The sequence below is a fragment of the Penicillium diatomitis genome, assembly GCF_028827545.1.
Source record: "Penicillium diatomitis strain IBT 30728 chromosome Unknown utg000015l_segment0_segment0, whole genome shotgun sequence".
NCBI classification, from domain to species: Eukaryota; Fungi; Ascomycota; class Eurotiomycetes; order Eurotiales; family Aspergillaceae; genus Penicillium; species Penicillium diatomitis.
The window spans coordinates 1,408,484-1,424,429 of NW_026623187.1; the positions used below are offsets into that span (position 1 = coordinate 1,408,484).

Here is a 15,946-nt window from a genome sequence, read left to right on the forward strand (position 1 = left end):
ACACTCACAACAGTATACGCTATCCAAGTCTACATTCCGGACGTGGTCTTCATGTTCGCCCCTCGAACCGTTGTACTCCATGTACTGTGTATCTCGTACCTCTCTGGTCTCGGGTCTGGGACGAGAAAAGACCGAGGTGACTCCGATTTCTCATCAAAGTTCGTTCTCCCGTCGATGGAGGGCCATGAAGATGGGAGTTGCTAAGACTAGCATGAAGGATGATCATTTCGGAGTAATCAAATAACGCGAAGACTAGCATGAAGGATGATCGTTTCGGAGTGATCAAATATCACGCGTGCACATGCACAATGCCCCTCGGCCAACTTCCCTCATCGCGATTGAGCATCAACCCCGGTCCCGAATGGGGAACGACCTGCCGTCTGTATCCATCTTCTTTGGGACGGACACCTCTACTGTAAGTGTACAGACGACCGTGTCGGCGTGTACAGTTGTACACATGAGCCGTGATAGGAAACCCCGACAGGGTCACTGTCCTCAGTTCCATCACCACAAGAAAAGAACATTGTGCTTCCAGTCTTCACCCCCCTCGACTCGCCATGAACGCGCCCGCACAAGAAGCCGTCTCCCGTCTGCCGATCTATCCAGACGATGAAATCATCGGACACGCCGGACGCTTTCTGATTTGGTCTCCCGCCCCAAGAATGCAGACTAGTCCGCCTCTAGTGGGCGGGCCCCTTCCTGCCGGGGTGGCCAGTGACAAGAGATGGAAACACAATGACGCTTCTGGGGGCACACCCGACCCGGCGGTCGACTCGTGGGGACTGGAGAGGGCAACGATCGCCCATGGTTAGTGAGATTTCGCAGGAGGCAGGAGGAGGCAATTGGGCGCACGAGGGAGCCATGAACTCCGACTCCATCGGATGCAAAGATGGAACGATGGTCTGGGTTCGACGACCGAGTGGACTTGGGGCGGTCTCTCTGATAAGGAACGCGAGTCGGTTGGACTCGATCATCAACGGTCGAGGAAAAAGTCAATCCGGTGACATAATGAGAACCCTGGGTCGGTTGCCCGCCTTCGACTCTTCCAGTAGTGGCTGGCCCTATGCCCTGCGGATTGTCGCGGTACCTGAGAGTCCCCACGTCCAAGGGGAGGATCGTATGTACCTTGGTCGTCCTGCCGTGACAGTACCCCAGTACAGAACAAAGGGTCATGGTGTCTAAACTGTCTATCGGAATACTTGCAGTGAACAGTGCAATGGACAGACACCCTGTAGGCGCATTGCCCATGGAAATCGGTCCTCATCGAAGGCATCCATCCCCTCGGTCTGAAGTCTGGACACCATCCTGCATATCCTATTCCCCAATCCTCAGTCTTCTGGAAACGTACCGTTCCACCTCCTCGAACGGGCTTTGGTATGGGGGCCCCTGCTCGAATACCTTCACCATGGACGATGTGCCCGATCGCCCTGGGAGTTCTTGGCTGCTTCCGGGACCTTCCCACCCGACTGTAGTGTACATTGGGACAACCAGTACCTGCCTGTGAACATCCATGCACGATGGAGGTATGACGCTGGAGGAAGTCCCGGCATGAGGATACGCCAGAGAATCCATCTCGAACGATTTTGCTCCCAAAAAAAACACAAGAAAAAAGAAAGACAGGGCCGAGCCGAGTCCGGACTGGATTCCAGCGAAATCCCGTTCCACCAAACCCGCCCCGACCGTCGAGAACCAGAACCTTTTCTCTGAGGCATTCCACTCACCTCGACCGCAACGTGCCGAGAGCCACGTTGTGGCGAACCAGATTCTCTGGGGAGGTGTGTCACTTCCATTCATCATCATGGTATTCCCGTATGCACGTCAACGTTTGCCAGGTCCAAGAAAACAAACTCCTAATCGGGAACCAGGGGCAAAAAAAAATGGAGCATCAATGGACACTGTCGAGGAATCAAATCCCATAGGAAGGGGAAACAAAGATTCGAACTCGAACGGCAATCGGGCGAGGGCTGCCGATCCAAAGAATGGACGTGGGTGGTTGCAGGTGGACTACCGACTTCGAGATGAGATCTCACAATCTCGGTGACTCGGTGGCCATACACAAATGTCGAGGGGAGGGGATGGGAATCACTCGTGTGCCTGACGAGGACATTGAAGGCTCGGGCTCTGAGCCCGCGGTGGTGGTGAGTGTGCCCGATCACTCATCAGTATAGTCTATACTATAGTCTATACTATAGTCTATACTATAGTCTATACTATAGTCTATACTATAGTAGTATAGTGACTCTCTGAGAAAGTTGCATAGACTGCTTCAAGTCTACGCAGCTTTCTCAGTCTCGAATCTTCAAGCACATGGTGCTTTCCGGTCAATGGCAAGTGGACAATCGACAGGTCGATCAAGGTCTCCCACTCGAGCAAATAGCAATGGGGTCTACTCTACATTCTTCCATCGCAACGGCTTTCAGCATGGAACTGACGTGTAGTCTAACATTAATCTTATCATGGTTCGCGGAGGGTAGAGGTCGACTGTAGCGAGTACCGACTAAATCAATATAGTACTTTTTTTTTTAAGTAGTCATTGAATAATCCCCTCCCCCTTCAGTCCGGACTCATCCTAAGGATGCGATTATGTGGTGAGTCGGTTGACTAACTTGAACTGTCCATCTCGGATAGAACGGATTCGGTTGCCTCGACATGGCAGCAATCGGGATGAACTCTCGAGGCTCGAGTGGATTGTCATTTGTGGTGTTAATTTTAATGAACCTGGGCCGTTGCGTTGGTCGTACCCCCAATCTCCTCCAGTTCTGCGCGTCCACTTTTTGCTTTTGGGGCAAGTCTGGAGGGGCTCACGAGATGGAGAGACGAGCATCTGCTCGTTTTCTGCCCCGGAGAAAATCGCGCATAGTCAAGCTGGAAGCAGCTGGGGAAACCACCGCAGAACCGCACTTGGGCAAGGCTCCGTTTGGGTTAGTTCCGAACAAGTAATTCCACCCACTCTGGTCGCGGTCTGAGATTGGGACGTGTGATACAAAGTACAGACCGGATCGTAGCCCTGAGCAGAGAGGGCTCGGGGCCGTGGGGACGGACTGGGGAGACTTCTCGCAGACTCGAGTCGACCCGTCCAGTACTGAGTACGGAGTACTGAGTACGCAGTACGGAGTACGGATCAGTACTCAGTACTCGGTGGGCGACGAGGAAACAACGTAAGAAGCAGCGACCCAGCGACGCAGCGAGCCACCGAGTCCACCCGACTGTGTGTAGAAGTGTACCGACTGTACCGACTGTACCGACCGTACCGACTGTACCGATGTTACCGCTGGGTTTTTGATACCGAGCAACAGGTCGCTGGTGGAGTGGCACTCGGCAGACCAGTGCCGGTCGCGGACCTGCAAGAAGAATTTTTATTCTTTTAATCTTTTTTCCCTCGCGCGACCTCTCTGTCAGGTCGGTCGTCCCAGAAAGGACTAGGGCCATCTCAGAGCGGTTTGGGGGATGATACCATGCACTGGAGTAACGGTACGGAGGATGTACTGATTGACGCCGCTAAGCCTAATGCCGGCTGAGCCCCACTAGTCCGACCCAATCGGACACAGTCTGAGTGTCAGTGGCTGCTCTCGGCCTGCCCTCTCCGAGCGCGACTCGTGCTCAATTGCTCACTGACGTGACCTGCTGGTCGACTTGATACTACTGTACTACCAGAGATCCCGTATTGTTCCTGACAGCTTCACAACTGAGAGAAGAATCCAGTGAACTCGGGGACTATCACACCAAGCAAAACATGGCTCGTTGGATAGCCGAATCAGTCCGAGTCGTCGGACATCTCTCACAAATTGCTATCAGGCCGCAGACAGATCAACTGTACTACATCAAATAGTCTTGGCAGTCCGGGCAAGGGAGGCACGCACACAGAGTATCAGAGACTTGGCAGCCGATTTAGAGTATCAGGTACCGCAAGCGGTGCTGGATCATGAGTGGTCGGCGCGTGTCGTCAGTACATGTCCCCAGCAACGAAGGGAGAGTCCTCCATAGTAACCACGGCCCTGTGGTATCCCAGTTCTCTGGTCAATTACCATACCTCGTATTTTATTATCCTGCTTTCCGCTCCCAAAAAATTGGTTGTTTTCCCGTTTTGTTTGTTGAACTAAGCCCCTTTGGGAATCGATGCCTTTTCAGACTTTTTCTGGTCCCAGAAAAATCCTAATCCTCTTTCCTTCCCCCCCCCCCAGTTAATTGATTTTCTCCATTTTCCCTTTTCCCTCTCCCATACTCAGTCGTATTTCCCTCACAGAAAAAAAAAAGGGCCCCATTATCCACACTAGCGTCCGTTCCCTCAGGTTCCTCGCACGCCTCTTTCCAAACCCTTCCCACCCACCTCCCCCAGGGTATTATAAAGTTGTCCACGTCCACCTTCATCCTCCCTTTTATTTTTCTCTCTTCCTTCCCATAGGACATATTCCGTCTCACGCCATCCCTGCCATTGTGTGTTGGTGTCATTGCATCTGCTCAGATTGGGTTCCGAAGCTTTGTGAGCCGAAGCAACAGCAACAATGGCGGAGCGGAGGATCTCCTATGCTCCCGACGTCGAAAACGGCGATCGTCACCGCGATGCCGGTGATGTGAATGACGGCAGTCTCGACGAATACTCAGCTCTCAACCGCTACATCTCGACTGCCCGCGATGGCCGCCGTGGTTCCACCTCCAGCGCCGCTGCTCTCAGCCACAAGGAGAAGAAGAAGCCCTTCTGGAAGTTCTGGGCCAAGCAGGGTGATGGTGTTGAGGACGGCTGGCAGTGCCCCGATGAGTGGCTCGAGACCGACCTTCGCTCCGGTCTGAGCTCCTCTGATATCGAGCCTCGTCGCAAGAAGACCGGCTGGAACGAGCTGGTTACTGAGAAGACCAACATCTTCGTCCAGTTCATTGGTTACTTCCGTGGTCCTATTCTCTATGGTGAGTTTCCTCGTCCTTGCCTTGCATCTGTCCCTCATGGAGGGTGGATCTTGTGGTCATCAGAACCAAACATTCTCATCTCTAACGCGTCTTTGTCTTTAGTTATGGAACTTGCTGTCCTGCTCGCTGCTGGTCTTCGTGACTGGATCGATTTGGGTGTCATTATCGGTATCTTGATGCTTAACGCTCTCGTGGGTTGGTACCAGGAGAAGCAGGCTGCCGATGTCGTTGCCTCGCTCAAGGGTGATATTGCTATGCGTGCCATTGTTGTCCGTAACGGCCAGGAGGAGGAGATTCTCGCCCGTGAGCTCGTTACCGGTGATATCGTTGTCGTCGAGGAGGGTCACGTTATCCCTGCCGATGTTCGCCTGATCTGTGACTACTCCAAGCCCGAGATGTTCGAAAACTACAAGGAGTACCTCGTCAACTCCCAGGATGACACTCTCAAGGAGAAGGGTGAGGATGACGATGAAGATGACCGTGAGATTCACCAGGGTGTCTCTCTGATTGCTTGCGATCAGTCCGCCATCACTGGTGAGTCCCTCGCCGTCGACAAGTACATGGCCGACACCTGTTACTACACCACCGGTTGCAAGCGTGGCAAGGCCTACGGTATCGTCACTGCCACCGCCCGCCACTCTTTCGTCGGTAAGACCGCTGCTCTCGTTCAGGGTGCCAAGGACTCCGGTCACTTTAAGGCTGTCATGGACAACATCGGTACCTCTCTGCTCGTTCTCGTCATGTTCTGGATTCTCGCTGCCTGGATCGGTGGTTTCTTCCGTCACCTCGGTATCGCCACCCCCGAGCACTCTGAGAACACCCTGCTCCGTTACACTTTGATTCTCCTCATCATCGGTGTCCCCGTCGGTCTCCCCGTCGTCACCACCACCACTCTTGCCGTCGGTGCCGCCTACCTCGCTGAGCAGAAGGCTATTGTCCAGAAGCTCACTGCTATCGAGTCCCTTGCCGGTGTCGATATCCTGTGCTCTGACAAGACCGGTACCCTCACTGCCAACCAGCTGTCCATCCGTGAGCCCTACGTCGCTGAGGGTGTTGATGTCAACTGGATGATGGCCGTTGCCGCTATTGCCTCTTCCCACAACGTCAAGAACCTTGACCCCATTGACAAGGTTACCATCCTGACCCTCCGCCGTTACCCCAAGGCCCGTGAGATTCTCGCCCGCAACTGGGTCACCGAGAAGTACTCTCCCTTCGACCCCGTCTCCAAGCGCATCACCACTGTCTGCACCTGCGACGGTGTCCGTTACATCTGTGCAAAGGGTGCTCCCAAGGCCATCCTGAACATGTCTGAGTGCTCCGAGGCGGAGGCTAAGCTCTACCGTGACAAGGCTACTGAGTTCGCTCGCCGTGGTTTCCGTTCCCTTGGTGTCGCCGTCCAAAAGGAGGGTGAGCCCTGGCAGCTTCTGGGCATGTACCCCATGTTCGATCCCCCCCGTGAGGATACCGCCCACACCATCGCTGAGGCCCAGGTTCTCGGTCTGTCCGTCAAGATGTTGACTGGTGACGCTATCGCTATCGCCAAGGAAACTTGCAAGATGCTTGCTCTCGGTACCAAGGTTTACGACTCTGAGCGTCTGATTCACGGTGGTCTCGCTGGTTCCGCTCAGCACGATCTCGTTGAGAAGGCTGATGGTTTCGCTGAGGTGTTCCCCGAGCATAAGTACCAGGTTGTCGAGATGCTCCAGCAGCGTGGTCACTTGACTGCCATGACTGGTGACGGTGTCAACGATGCTCCCTCTCTCAAGAAGGCCGATTGTGGTATCGCCGTCGAGGGTTCCACCGAGGCTGCCCAGGCTGCTGCTGATATTGTCTTCCTCGCTCCCGGTCTTTCCACCATCGTCGATGCCATCAAGCTCGCCCGTCAGATTTTCCAGCGTATGAAGGCTTATATCCAGTACCGTATCGCTCTTTGCCTGCATCTCGAGATCTACCTCGTCACCTCCATGATCATCATCAACGAGACTGTCCGTGCCGATCTCATTGTCTTCATTGCTCTCTTCGCCGATCTTGCCACCATTGCCGTTGCTTACGATAACGCTCACTTCGAGGCCCGCCCCGTCGAGTGGCAGCTTCCCAAGATTTGGGTCATTTCTGTCATCCTCGGAATCCTTCTGGCCTCTGCCACCTGGATCGTTCGCGGTTCCCTCTTCTTGACCAACGGTGGTATCATCCAGAACTGGGGTTCTCCTCAGGAGATTCTCTTCCTCGAGATTGCTCTTACTGAGAACTGGCTCATCTTCGTCACCCGTGGTGGTAAGACCTGGCCCTCGTGGCAGCTGGTCATTGCCATCTTCGTTGTCGATGTCCTTGCCACCCTCTTCTGCCTTTTCGGTTGGTTGTCCGGCGGTGCTTTCGTTCAGACCTCTCCCCCCGACCACGCCTACTTCACTCAGAACGGCCACGTCGACATTGTCACCGTCGTTGTCATCTGGGCCTACTCCATTGGTGTCACTGTCATCATTGCTGTCGCTTATTACCTCCTGACCATCATTCCTGCTCTCGACAACCTTGGCCGCAAGACCCGCTCCAAGGCTGACACCAAGATCGAGAACATGATCGCTCACCTGTCCAAGCTGGCCATTGAGCACGAGGTCGACCACGAGGGCAAGTCCCGCTACACCCTTGGCGCCCGCGTCGAGGATGTTGAGGAGGATGAGTAAAGGTTGCGCGCCACATTCTAGGCTTGCCTCCTTACTCCTCACCATCATGGTGGTTAATCTTTTCCCTTGACTCGCTCCTGTTCCGAGATCAATAATCAAATTTCCTTTTTCTGATTCCCAATTTTTTCATTCCCGTCCTGTCGTGCCGCTTGCTCTATCGATACCACGCGGATCCTGTCTCTGTTCTTTTTGCCTCGAACCATCTGGACATTGCATACCGTGAGGAAGGAAAAAAGATGGCTCATTTTTGCTCGTCTCTTTTTTCTCTTCCTTTCCCATTTTTTTTTTACCCCCGTATCATAGACTTTTTGTGTTTTACCCCCATCTTGTTAATTCCGTTGGCTCTTTGAGTCGGCGGGATTGCAAGATTTTTTCTTCTCAAGAGTGTATGCGTGTCGTTAATAGTGGTAGTTAGTCCAAGTCATCGAAGGATTTCAAATGATTAAATTGCCTTGTTAAAACATAAGCCATTTCTCTGTAGAGTCGTCTCAAGTACAAGTCCACCTTCTCTTTGAGCAAGGACCATATTTGCGTTAATAATTCTCCTGGATACTCAGCTCCTTTCATTCTATTCTACGTTACTTCGTTGAGTTTGTCGTAGGATTTCATGGGCAAGAGACCTTCTTGCTGCTTTCCGACTTCCCCACTTTCATTGACCTTGGCCGTCCCCAATGGATCTAGACACACCGGGTCTTAATGTTCTACGTGCTTCAAGCAATTCCACTTAACAATGGGGGGTTTTCGATCCATTCGCTCCCTCAAAAGCGTTGATGTCTTTCATTCTAGAGATTCTTTCAAATGATAAATCAACTCGATCTTCCCCGCCCCCCCCCCCCCCCCCCCAAATCACTTGCGAGCCGTCTCCCAATCAATCCAAGAGACATCGCCAAACCTCCCCTTCGGATCCTGAAACACCTTCCTAGGCTCATCGAACGGCTCATACCCCTTCCTATCCAAAACAGTCGACACACTGGACTCGATCCTCCCCGTCCGATTGAATCCCGGTCCATCATCATTATACTCCGCCATCAACGTCACGCCCTTCTCGTAACGGCCCACCCCGGAGATGATCCAGTCGATGTACCCGTTCGACTGGATGCTGCCGTCCTCGTAGGAACGGGCGAAGATCGACCGGTGGAGTTCGTTCCAGGGCCGACCCAGGGCGCAGGCGCCGACGATGCTGGGCGCGATGGAGGCGTTGGCGGCGCGGACGTCGCTGTCGACGATGTAGACGCCGTATTTGTTGGGGAAGGTGGTGTTTGTGCCTTTCCAGGCGGTGATGCCGCCGCCGCAGCCGCGGAGGAGGACGGACGAGGATTGGATCCAGGCGGTGCCGAATCCGTAGAGGAAGTCGGTTTGGCCGGCCAGAATCGATTTGTAGAAGTAGGCGTTGCCGAGTTTGCCGACGTAGACCTGCGGGGGAGAACAAGGGAAGGTGAGGTCAGCGATGAATGGAAGGAAGGAAGGAAGGAAGGAAGGGGGGGCCAAGGGGACCAAGGGAGTCGTGATAAGATGGCAACGCTCGGCGTTGGGAGGACGTACCGTATCTTGATATGAGTAGAATCCACAGTAGTAGAAACCACCGTTAGCACGACTGAAGCTCAGCGCATGAGCCGGTCCGTCTGAATATTCGGCCCAGTTATTGGTGAAATCGATATTATACGCGCGGAAATCCTTGTTTCCAAACGGCGTGTCCTCCGGCACAGGGAAGCCCGAGGGCCCCGCGCCAGTCAGGCTGGAATCGAGCGTGGGCGCAACGACCAATACACTTGAAAAGACGTTGTCGACGCTTTTACCGGTGTTGTCGTGGTTGGCAGCCGCCCAGGTCAGAGTGACCTTGTTCTTGGTCGCATCTTCAGGGCAGGAGGTCTGGCCGAGCAGCGTGACAGGTCCGGCACGGGTGATGTTTACTTGCTCTTTATAGGTACCTGCGAGGATGAGGATCGTGTGGGCAGAGTCGTCTTGGGGCAGGGACTCGATGGCTGCTTGGACGGTGGTGAAGTCGGCGTGTTTCTCGGTAGCCGAGACCACGATCGTGCCTTTGGGACAATGCTTGCCTGAGACTTGGCATTGCTCGCGCGAGACGTGGGCGAGGGCTGCGCTGTGGACGGTGACCGTGTGCCATATGAGGGCGAGAAGCGCCACGAGATGGAAGCGATGCATGGCGAGCTCTTTTGTGTGAACTCGGATAGAAATGGGCCTTCGTCAATGCAAGATCTCCAGTGCGACCTTTATAGACTTGTCAGGATGGCCTCGTGCCCAATATCTGATACACAGGGTACACGGCTGGCACAGTCTCTCACTTTTTTTTTTTTTCCTTTACCCCCATCGGGTCTGAGCTATCCTCATCTCGCCGGAGGAATTTCCCACCTGCAGTCGAAGCTTGTAAGCCATCGCAGCCGAAAATGGAATTGATGGACAAGACTCACGGAGATGAGCATCATCCCTTTGGCCTCTTTCCCCGCAAAAATGAGCATTGTCTCTGGGGTCTGGGGGTTGTTCAGTAGCCAAGCTTGTTTCCTCCCCGCATGGAGAAGGAGTGAAAGTGCTGGGGTGAAAAGCGGAGGTGATGGAAGACGGAGAATCTCACTTCCACCTGTGAGAAGGGCGCAATTGAGCGGCAGCAGGAGGGACAGTCTCCGAGGACTTGACGACTTGGAGGAGACGATCAATAACAATTGAGGATAATCAGATTCATGGCCCTGCGAATGATTTCATTTAGGACTTCTCTCAATATTCTCGGCCGTCCACGAGATCAATCTGCCGAGTTTTGCCGAATGCTGCGAATCATTACGCGTTACCGCATCCTAGACAAAAGCTTCTACGCCGCAGAAGACACTCAATCAATTGCAGTCAACCACGATGCCATGACTCGCTGAGCGATTTCAAGTTGCTTCCAAATATAGAACCTGCAGGCTTATAGTGCGGACATTCCTCAAGTCTTTCTTTGTTGACTAATAGATTATGTTCAAGTGAGCCCGCCGGTGAAATAGCTGTGGGTGCAAATCAAATGCCATCATAACATGGAATGAACTAGTGAATTCCAAGGACGCAAAAGGCGTGTGTGTATCAACAGACAAAAGCTCCAGATGGGCTCGAGTGATCCAACTCATGATGTTCAAGACACGTTCAGGGGTTTCACTCCGCGCTAGTAATAACCGTCCGGCTTCCACATCTGTTGGGGATAAGCCGTGGGAGACATGATAACTTCCTCACTAGAATCATCTCGTGTGATTCGAAGCTCGACCGGGTCCGCAGTTTCATTAACAAGTCGAGCAGTCGCCCAGTGAAATTCACTCGAGGTGCTAGGAGCAGCTGGCATTTCGTTGGCCTCGTCTGCGCGGGACTGATCCGTAATCGATCTTTGAGGGTCGTCCAGAATTTTGGGTGGCACGGGAGGTTTGGATTCATTGCCATCATCGCGTTCCTGGGCGATATGCGGTTCTGTTAGTGGGGACGGGACGTGGCCGTAAAGTCGATGCCTGGTCTGACCAGAATCGATGGAAGATGGTGAAAGAGGTTGAGCTGGTCCCGAAGTATCTGTCGACTGAAAAGAGGAGTAGAATCGTGCTGATGGAGAAGGGTCTCTAGACGGCTTTTTCTGCTCGAGGGACTGATCCACTGAATGCGGCAGCCTGTCTGGAAGCAAGATGGAGCTGGATACAAGCAGCGCGGGAGGTTCGCCTATCCTTATGTTCGTAGCAGGGCGAGTCGGACGTTGGGCGCTGCCTGCAGGTGAAGCACTTGGGGAAGGAACGGTAGAGCCGTCCTGTGCGTCTTGTTGTCGTTGAAAGAGACCCTGGTAATTGATCAGCAAGGGAAAAAAAAATCAAACCGTATCAGGAGCTGAGACCGAACGAAGACACATACACTGATCCGGCTGATGGCTCGTTTCTTTTGCCCGCCAGCCTTGGCTTCCTGCCCAACATCCATTTGGGTCTTCCGTGTTTGAAGAGCTTGGAACTCTTTCGATACTCCCTCTTGGAATCCTGAGAGCGCATTACCGACGGATGTTCGACGACGGCGCCCAAAGTCTTTCAGCTTGTTGAGCTTAGAATCCCCAGGGCCAACAGGTTGTGCCAGATCATTACCGGGGGTGTTTGGGCGCGTCGATCTGCTTTGTTCGCTTTGTCGACCCAAGCTGCCGAGGCTCACCATACTGCTTCGTGTTCCTGGTGTATACACCACTTCATTCCGAAGAGGACTTTGCACATCCGGCGCAGAGGGAGGTAGTCCAGGATGAGACATATGCTTCGAGAAAAGTACCTCTGCGGAGCAGGGTAGTTGACATGAGAGAAGATTACTCGCTTCTGGTGTACCTGAATCAAGTGACGGCAATGAAAAGTCGGAAATGCGACTCTCAGGACCAGCTCGGCTGTAAATGGCAGGATGTGCCTCATCTCCTGTCTCCGTTGCTTCCGATTGATGTAGCGGAGAGGGCGGCGATTCCATTCCAATCTCTAGACGGTCATCGGTCGAGCGTTCATCCGGTCCAAGAGTCGACACAGACGAGATTCGCTGATGCGAAATCAACGAAGTGGAGAGGTAACCTCTATTTACGGCTTCTCCAGAGCGAGAGTCACCTCGAGGAGTGACAATTGAACTTTCGTATGCATCAGACACATCGCTCGAAGAACCCTTTGCTCGACTGTCACGACCGGGCAACTTTGCAGACACAATGCTAGGAAGCACGGAATTAGGCGGCGGCGAGGCAGCGCTCACACTCAGAGATGATTTCGAAATAGGCTCCCTGGCGACTGGATAGGAAAAGTCCTTCTCTTTCTCCTTCTCCTTCGACGAATGATCTGAAGGAACGCAAGTCAAGCAGCGGGTTGAAGACCCTTCTCCCACGTCTTTCGATTGACCACTTGCGTGGATTAAGGAAGATCGCATTGCTGCATTCGACCCCGAGACCGACCCAACGGCCATCGGTTGTCGCGAGGGATCCTCAATGGGCGACAAATTCAAAGCCGCAATCATTTCCTGCTCCAAGTTCACAGCAGATTCCGATCGTACATGGAAGACCGTATCACGATTGCGAGGGCTTAAAGATTCACTTAGAGTACCTACCGATTGCTCTTTGTCACCCAAAGCCCCTTCTGCCGTTCTCATCGCCCTGAGAGAGTCCGCTAGAGGTTCATTACTGAGATCGTCATCCCAGGACGAAGCGGGGCCCATGGCAGTCGCTTGGGCAGCAGAGACATTGGAGTTTCGGCCAGACTTGAACAATGGTAGGCTTCCAAAGACCACGGAGTTTCGCAGAGTCGATCTACCATTGGCAGAATTTGGCTTATCGCGTGCAGATGATTCTGACAGCGATGAGAATTGGAACTGCAGGCTTTTGCGTTGGGAACGAGTCGATTGATCAACCTACAGCTCATTACCAAGATCAGAACTAGCACCGAAACGTTGAAAGTAGGAAGATGATGGGAGAGCGGAAAGAAGATTGAGTGCGGACAGATCCGCATGATATGTCTCGCGCATGATGCATCGCATACTTCAAGTGTCCTAACCATATAGTACATGGTCATCTCCAAGGATCATAATAGAGACAAGAGGGCTGGCGAGAGCAAGGGTATGTAATGTAGTACTTGGGCTTGGAAATTGACACGCTATGCCAATGATGCGCCGAGCTAAATCTCAAGCATATACGACAGGGTAAAAGAAATGAGATCATGTATCTACCTTGTCTCCACTGGGCCGAAACTTGCTTCTACCCTTAGCGAAGAAGCCCTTCGCGGCTTCACCGGCCTTCCCACTAAACGCGCCCGCAGTGTGAAGAAAGTCTTTACCACGTTGTTCAACGTTCTGTCGACTAACAATTGTGCCAATATGACCCGAGGGACGCCTGACGTGTCCGGAACCGGGAGAAGACCCGTCTTCCTTAGTAGTAAGGTTGCTCAGAGATGTCAATTTGGGGAATTTCCGAGTGGTAGGGGAGCTTCTTGAAAATCCAGTGGAGAGGGATTGACTGGATTGCACAAGATCTGCATGCTCAGGATGTGCTTGCACTGTGAACTCAAGCCAGGCCGAAAGACCCGTATCGATAGCTGCGAATTGCTCTCGTGTTTGATTGAAAGCGCGAACGCGATCCGCAGGCGATGGCTTATTGAGTATGTCACGGAAACCTTGCAACTTGCTTTCGTCAATTTGTGCCGACGCGACTGGTACGGACATCTGTCGATGAAAGGACTGGGGTGTAGCTGAGACATCCACCTCCTGTGGCGAGTCGAAGGTTTCTGGCATGGGCGGCACAATCGAAAGTCGAGGCCTTAGTGTTGTGTGAGACTCCTCTTCAGAAGCTTCGTGAGCAACCTCTGGTGACCCTTTGGCCTTGTCAACATGAACTTCTGGTTGCGGTGCTTTGAGATCTGGACCTGAAGTGGAGTGTGTGTTGTCAGGCACGGATGGCTGTCCTGCAGGCTCTTCATCCGATGATTCTGATTCCCACGAAAAGCGGCGCCCTAATTTCGGCCTCGGAGGCTGCCCCTGGGTTGGCTCCGCCGCAGTGCTTGGTGGCGTGGACGATAAAGGTTGTGAGGCAGCAAGAGCTTGCGAGCTTGGCCACTCTGGAGCTGTTTGTGAAGGTGTTTGTTTTGACATGTCGTTTGTATCTGAGCGTCCGGTATCATTCCAGTAACCCCCCAGACTTGCCAAGTCACCTCCTTCGCGTGCCGACTCGGGCTGAGCATCTGGTTCATGAGAGCCTTCCCGACTCAAAGACCGCATGATCTCCTCTCGCAGTCGATCATTGTCGGTGTCTTGCGGTGAAGCTTCTGAGCTGATCGAGGCGATAGTTGGAATTCCACCCCGGTAGCCTTCACCAGCTGTCATGCCATTGTTTCCAAGGTTGAGGGGGGCGACAAAATCTCCTGCAGCAGCGGAGGAAGGTGCCGAACTCGATCCGCTTGTTTGTGCCTGACCATCAACCGAAGAAATCTCAGCTTGACCGGCTACATGAGGCTGAGTGTCCTTGATAACAGGTTGCCGGGAAGGACTGTCAGCCCGATCAGGGAGGCTCATATCTCGGCGATGTCCTGGCTTGAAGAATAGCGCGTCGTTCACGCCATCTGGAGCATCATGAGTTGGCGTGCTGTATTCCGCAGGCTCCTCATGTATCGTGGGCGTTCTTTCACTCTGACTGGCATGATGACTGATAATGGGGCTAATGAGCGATGTCCCGTCGCTATTGGATCGCACCACACTGCTAGTTGTGGACTCAGGTGTGTTTGGTACATCAAAAGCTTGATGCACTACCGATGTGAAACCCAGAGACGACTGAGAATCTTGTGATGCTTGCGAGGGATTATGGTGCAAGGAGACGTCTGCTGAGGGGGTGCCGGTCGTCTGTGAAACGCCCATTTCATTTGCATTGAGGAAATCGGCACCGAATCCTGACATCCTTTTCACCTCTGGCAGGGTGACGGGAGGAGCTGGTCGAGCCTGCTGCGGAGCACTATAATCATGAGGGGGCTGTGTTTCGGTGCCACTTATTGCGCTTGTCTCAACCAAATTCGTGTTCGGTTGAGCAAGACTTGGAGGCTCCTCGGAGCGACTGCGGCCGACATCCTCGCTCGAATGCGCTCGATCGTCACGCATGCGCTTGTAAATGTCGACAGGCCGGATGAAAGGCAAGGACTTCTGTTCTGCGGCGGCTAGAGGCTGCCCTCTTGCATCAATGAGGGGACTGGCGCGAGCTTCGTCTCTACCGATTCCAGTTCCGGGTAGACGCCCTGAGCCCAGCTCAGGTGTGCTGGCGGTCCTGTGCGCGAGATAAGGAGGCACTGGCGGCGCTGACGGTTCGTCCTCGTCCTCATCGTCTTCGTCGCCCCAGTCACCACCGTCGTATGAATACTGCTTGGCCTGAACCCAACGCTGGGTCTTTTGACGATTCACGTTGCGTTCGAAGGAGGGTGTTGCTCTGCCTGTGCCGGCGGGCGCAAGCGGACTACTCGCGTTAGAAGAGCTGGACAGTCGGAGAATCAGTAATTGCGTTTGGAGAAAGAGTGATTGATTGGTCACAAGTCGTGAGCGCTGTCTGGGTACTTACGAATCTTGGACCACTCGACCCTGCCATGGAGAGTTGTGATCCGTCATCTTGAGTCGTGGCGGACTAAGTCTGGTGGCCTGCGGTTTGAGCAAGTTTAAGTATTTCGCATAGGTTGCTGCCTGGCTGCCGATTGCGTGAAGCTGGGTTCTTCAAATTTCCTTTCCAAACGAGAAACCTTGGGGAATCCAAGTCTCCCTGGTTTGCGCCAGAAGTCAGAGATAACTGGTAGGAATAGTCCTTGACAGGGGGATTTGCGCACAGGCAGCGTCGCAAGTGACAATTCGAGCGCCGATCAGATCAGTTGGTTAAGCTA

General features: G+C 53.4%; 5 protein-coding genes across 5 annotated transcripts; 2 read left to right on the plus strand and 3 right to left on the minus strand.

Annotated features, from left to right (window-relative positions):
- Positions 1-308: 308 nt before the first annotated feature.
- On the plus strand, positions 309-812 carry N7539_009229 (uncharacterized protein; the record flags this gene model as incomplete). The annotated part of the gene is made up of 2 exons (XM_056938824.1): positions 309-415; positions 485-812. 2 exons carry the CDS (start codon positions 309-311, stop codon positions 810-812), a joined length of 435 nt encoding a protein of 144 aa, XP_056786201.1.
- Positions 813-4,502: 3,690 nt separating this feature from the next.
- Positions 4,503-7,583, plus strand: N7539_009230 (Plasma membrane ATPase; the record flags this gene model as incomplete). The annotated part of the gene is made up of 2 exons (XM_056938825.1): positions 4,503-4,902; positions 5,005-7,583. 2 exons carry the CDS (start codon positions 4,503-4,505, stop codon positions 7,581-7,583), a joined length of 2,979 nt encoding a protein of 992 aa, XP_056786202.1.
- Positions 7,584-8,429: 846 nt separating this feature from the next.
- N7539_009231 (putative pectin methylesterase) lies at positions 8,430-9,746 on the minus strand (the record flags this gene model as incomplete). Its single annotated transcript, XM_056938826.1, has 1 exon — positions 8,430-9,746. One exon carries the CDS (start codon positions 9,744-9,746, stop codon positions 8,430-8,432), a length of 1,317 nt encoding a protein of 438 aa, XP_056786203.1.
- Positions 9,747-10,731: 985 nt separating this feature from the next.
- N7539_009232 (uncharacterized protein) lies at positions 10,732-11,741 on the minus strand (the record flags this gene model as incomplete). The annotated part of the gene is made up of 2 exons (XM_056938827.1): positions 10,732-11,352; positions 11,454-11,741. The coding sequence occupies 2 exons, from the start codon at positions 11,739-11,741 to the stop codon at positions 10,732-10,734; spliced, it is 909 nt and encodes a 302-aa protein (XP_056786204.1).
- A 1,515-nt stretch (positions 11,742-13,256) lies between these two features.
- N7539_009233 (uncharacterized protein) lies at positions 13,257-15,680 on the minus strand (the record flags this gene model as incomplete). Its single annotated transcript, XM_056938828.1, has 2 exons — positions 13,257-15,549; positions 15,634-15,680. 2 exons carry the CDS (start codon positions 15,678-15,680, stop codon positions 13,257-13,259), a joined length of 2,340 nt encoding a protein of 779 aa, XP_056786205.1.
- Positions 15,681-15,946: the final 266 nt, after the last annotated feature.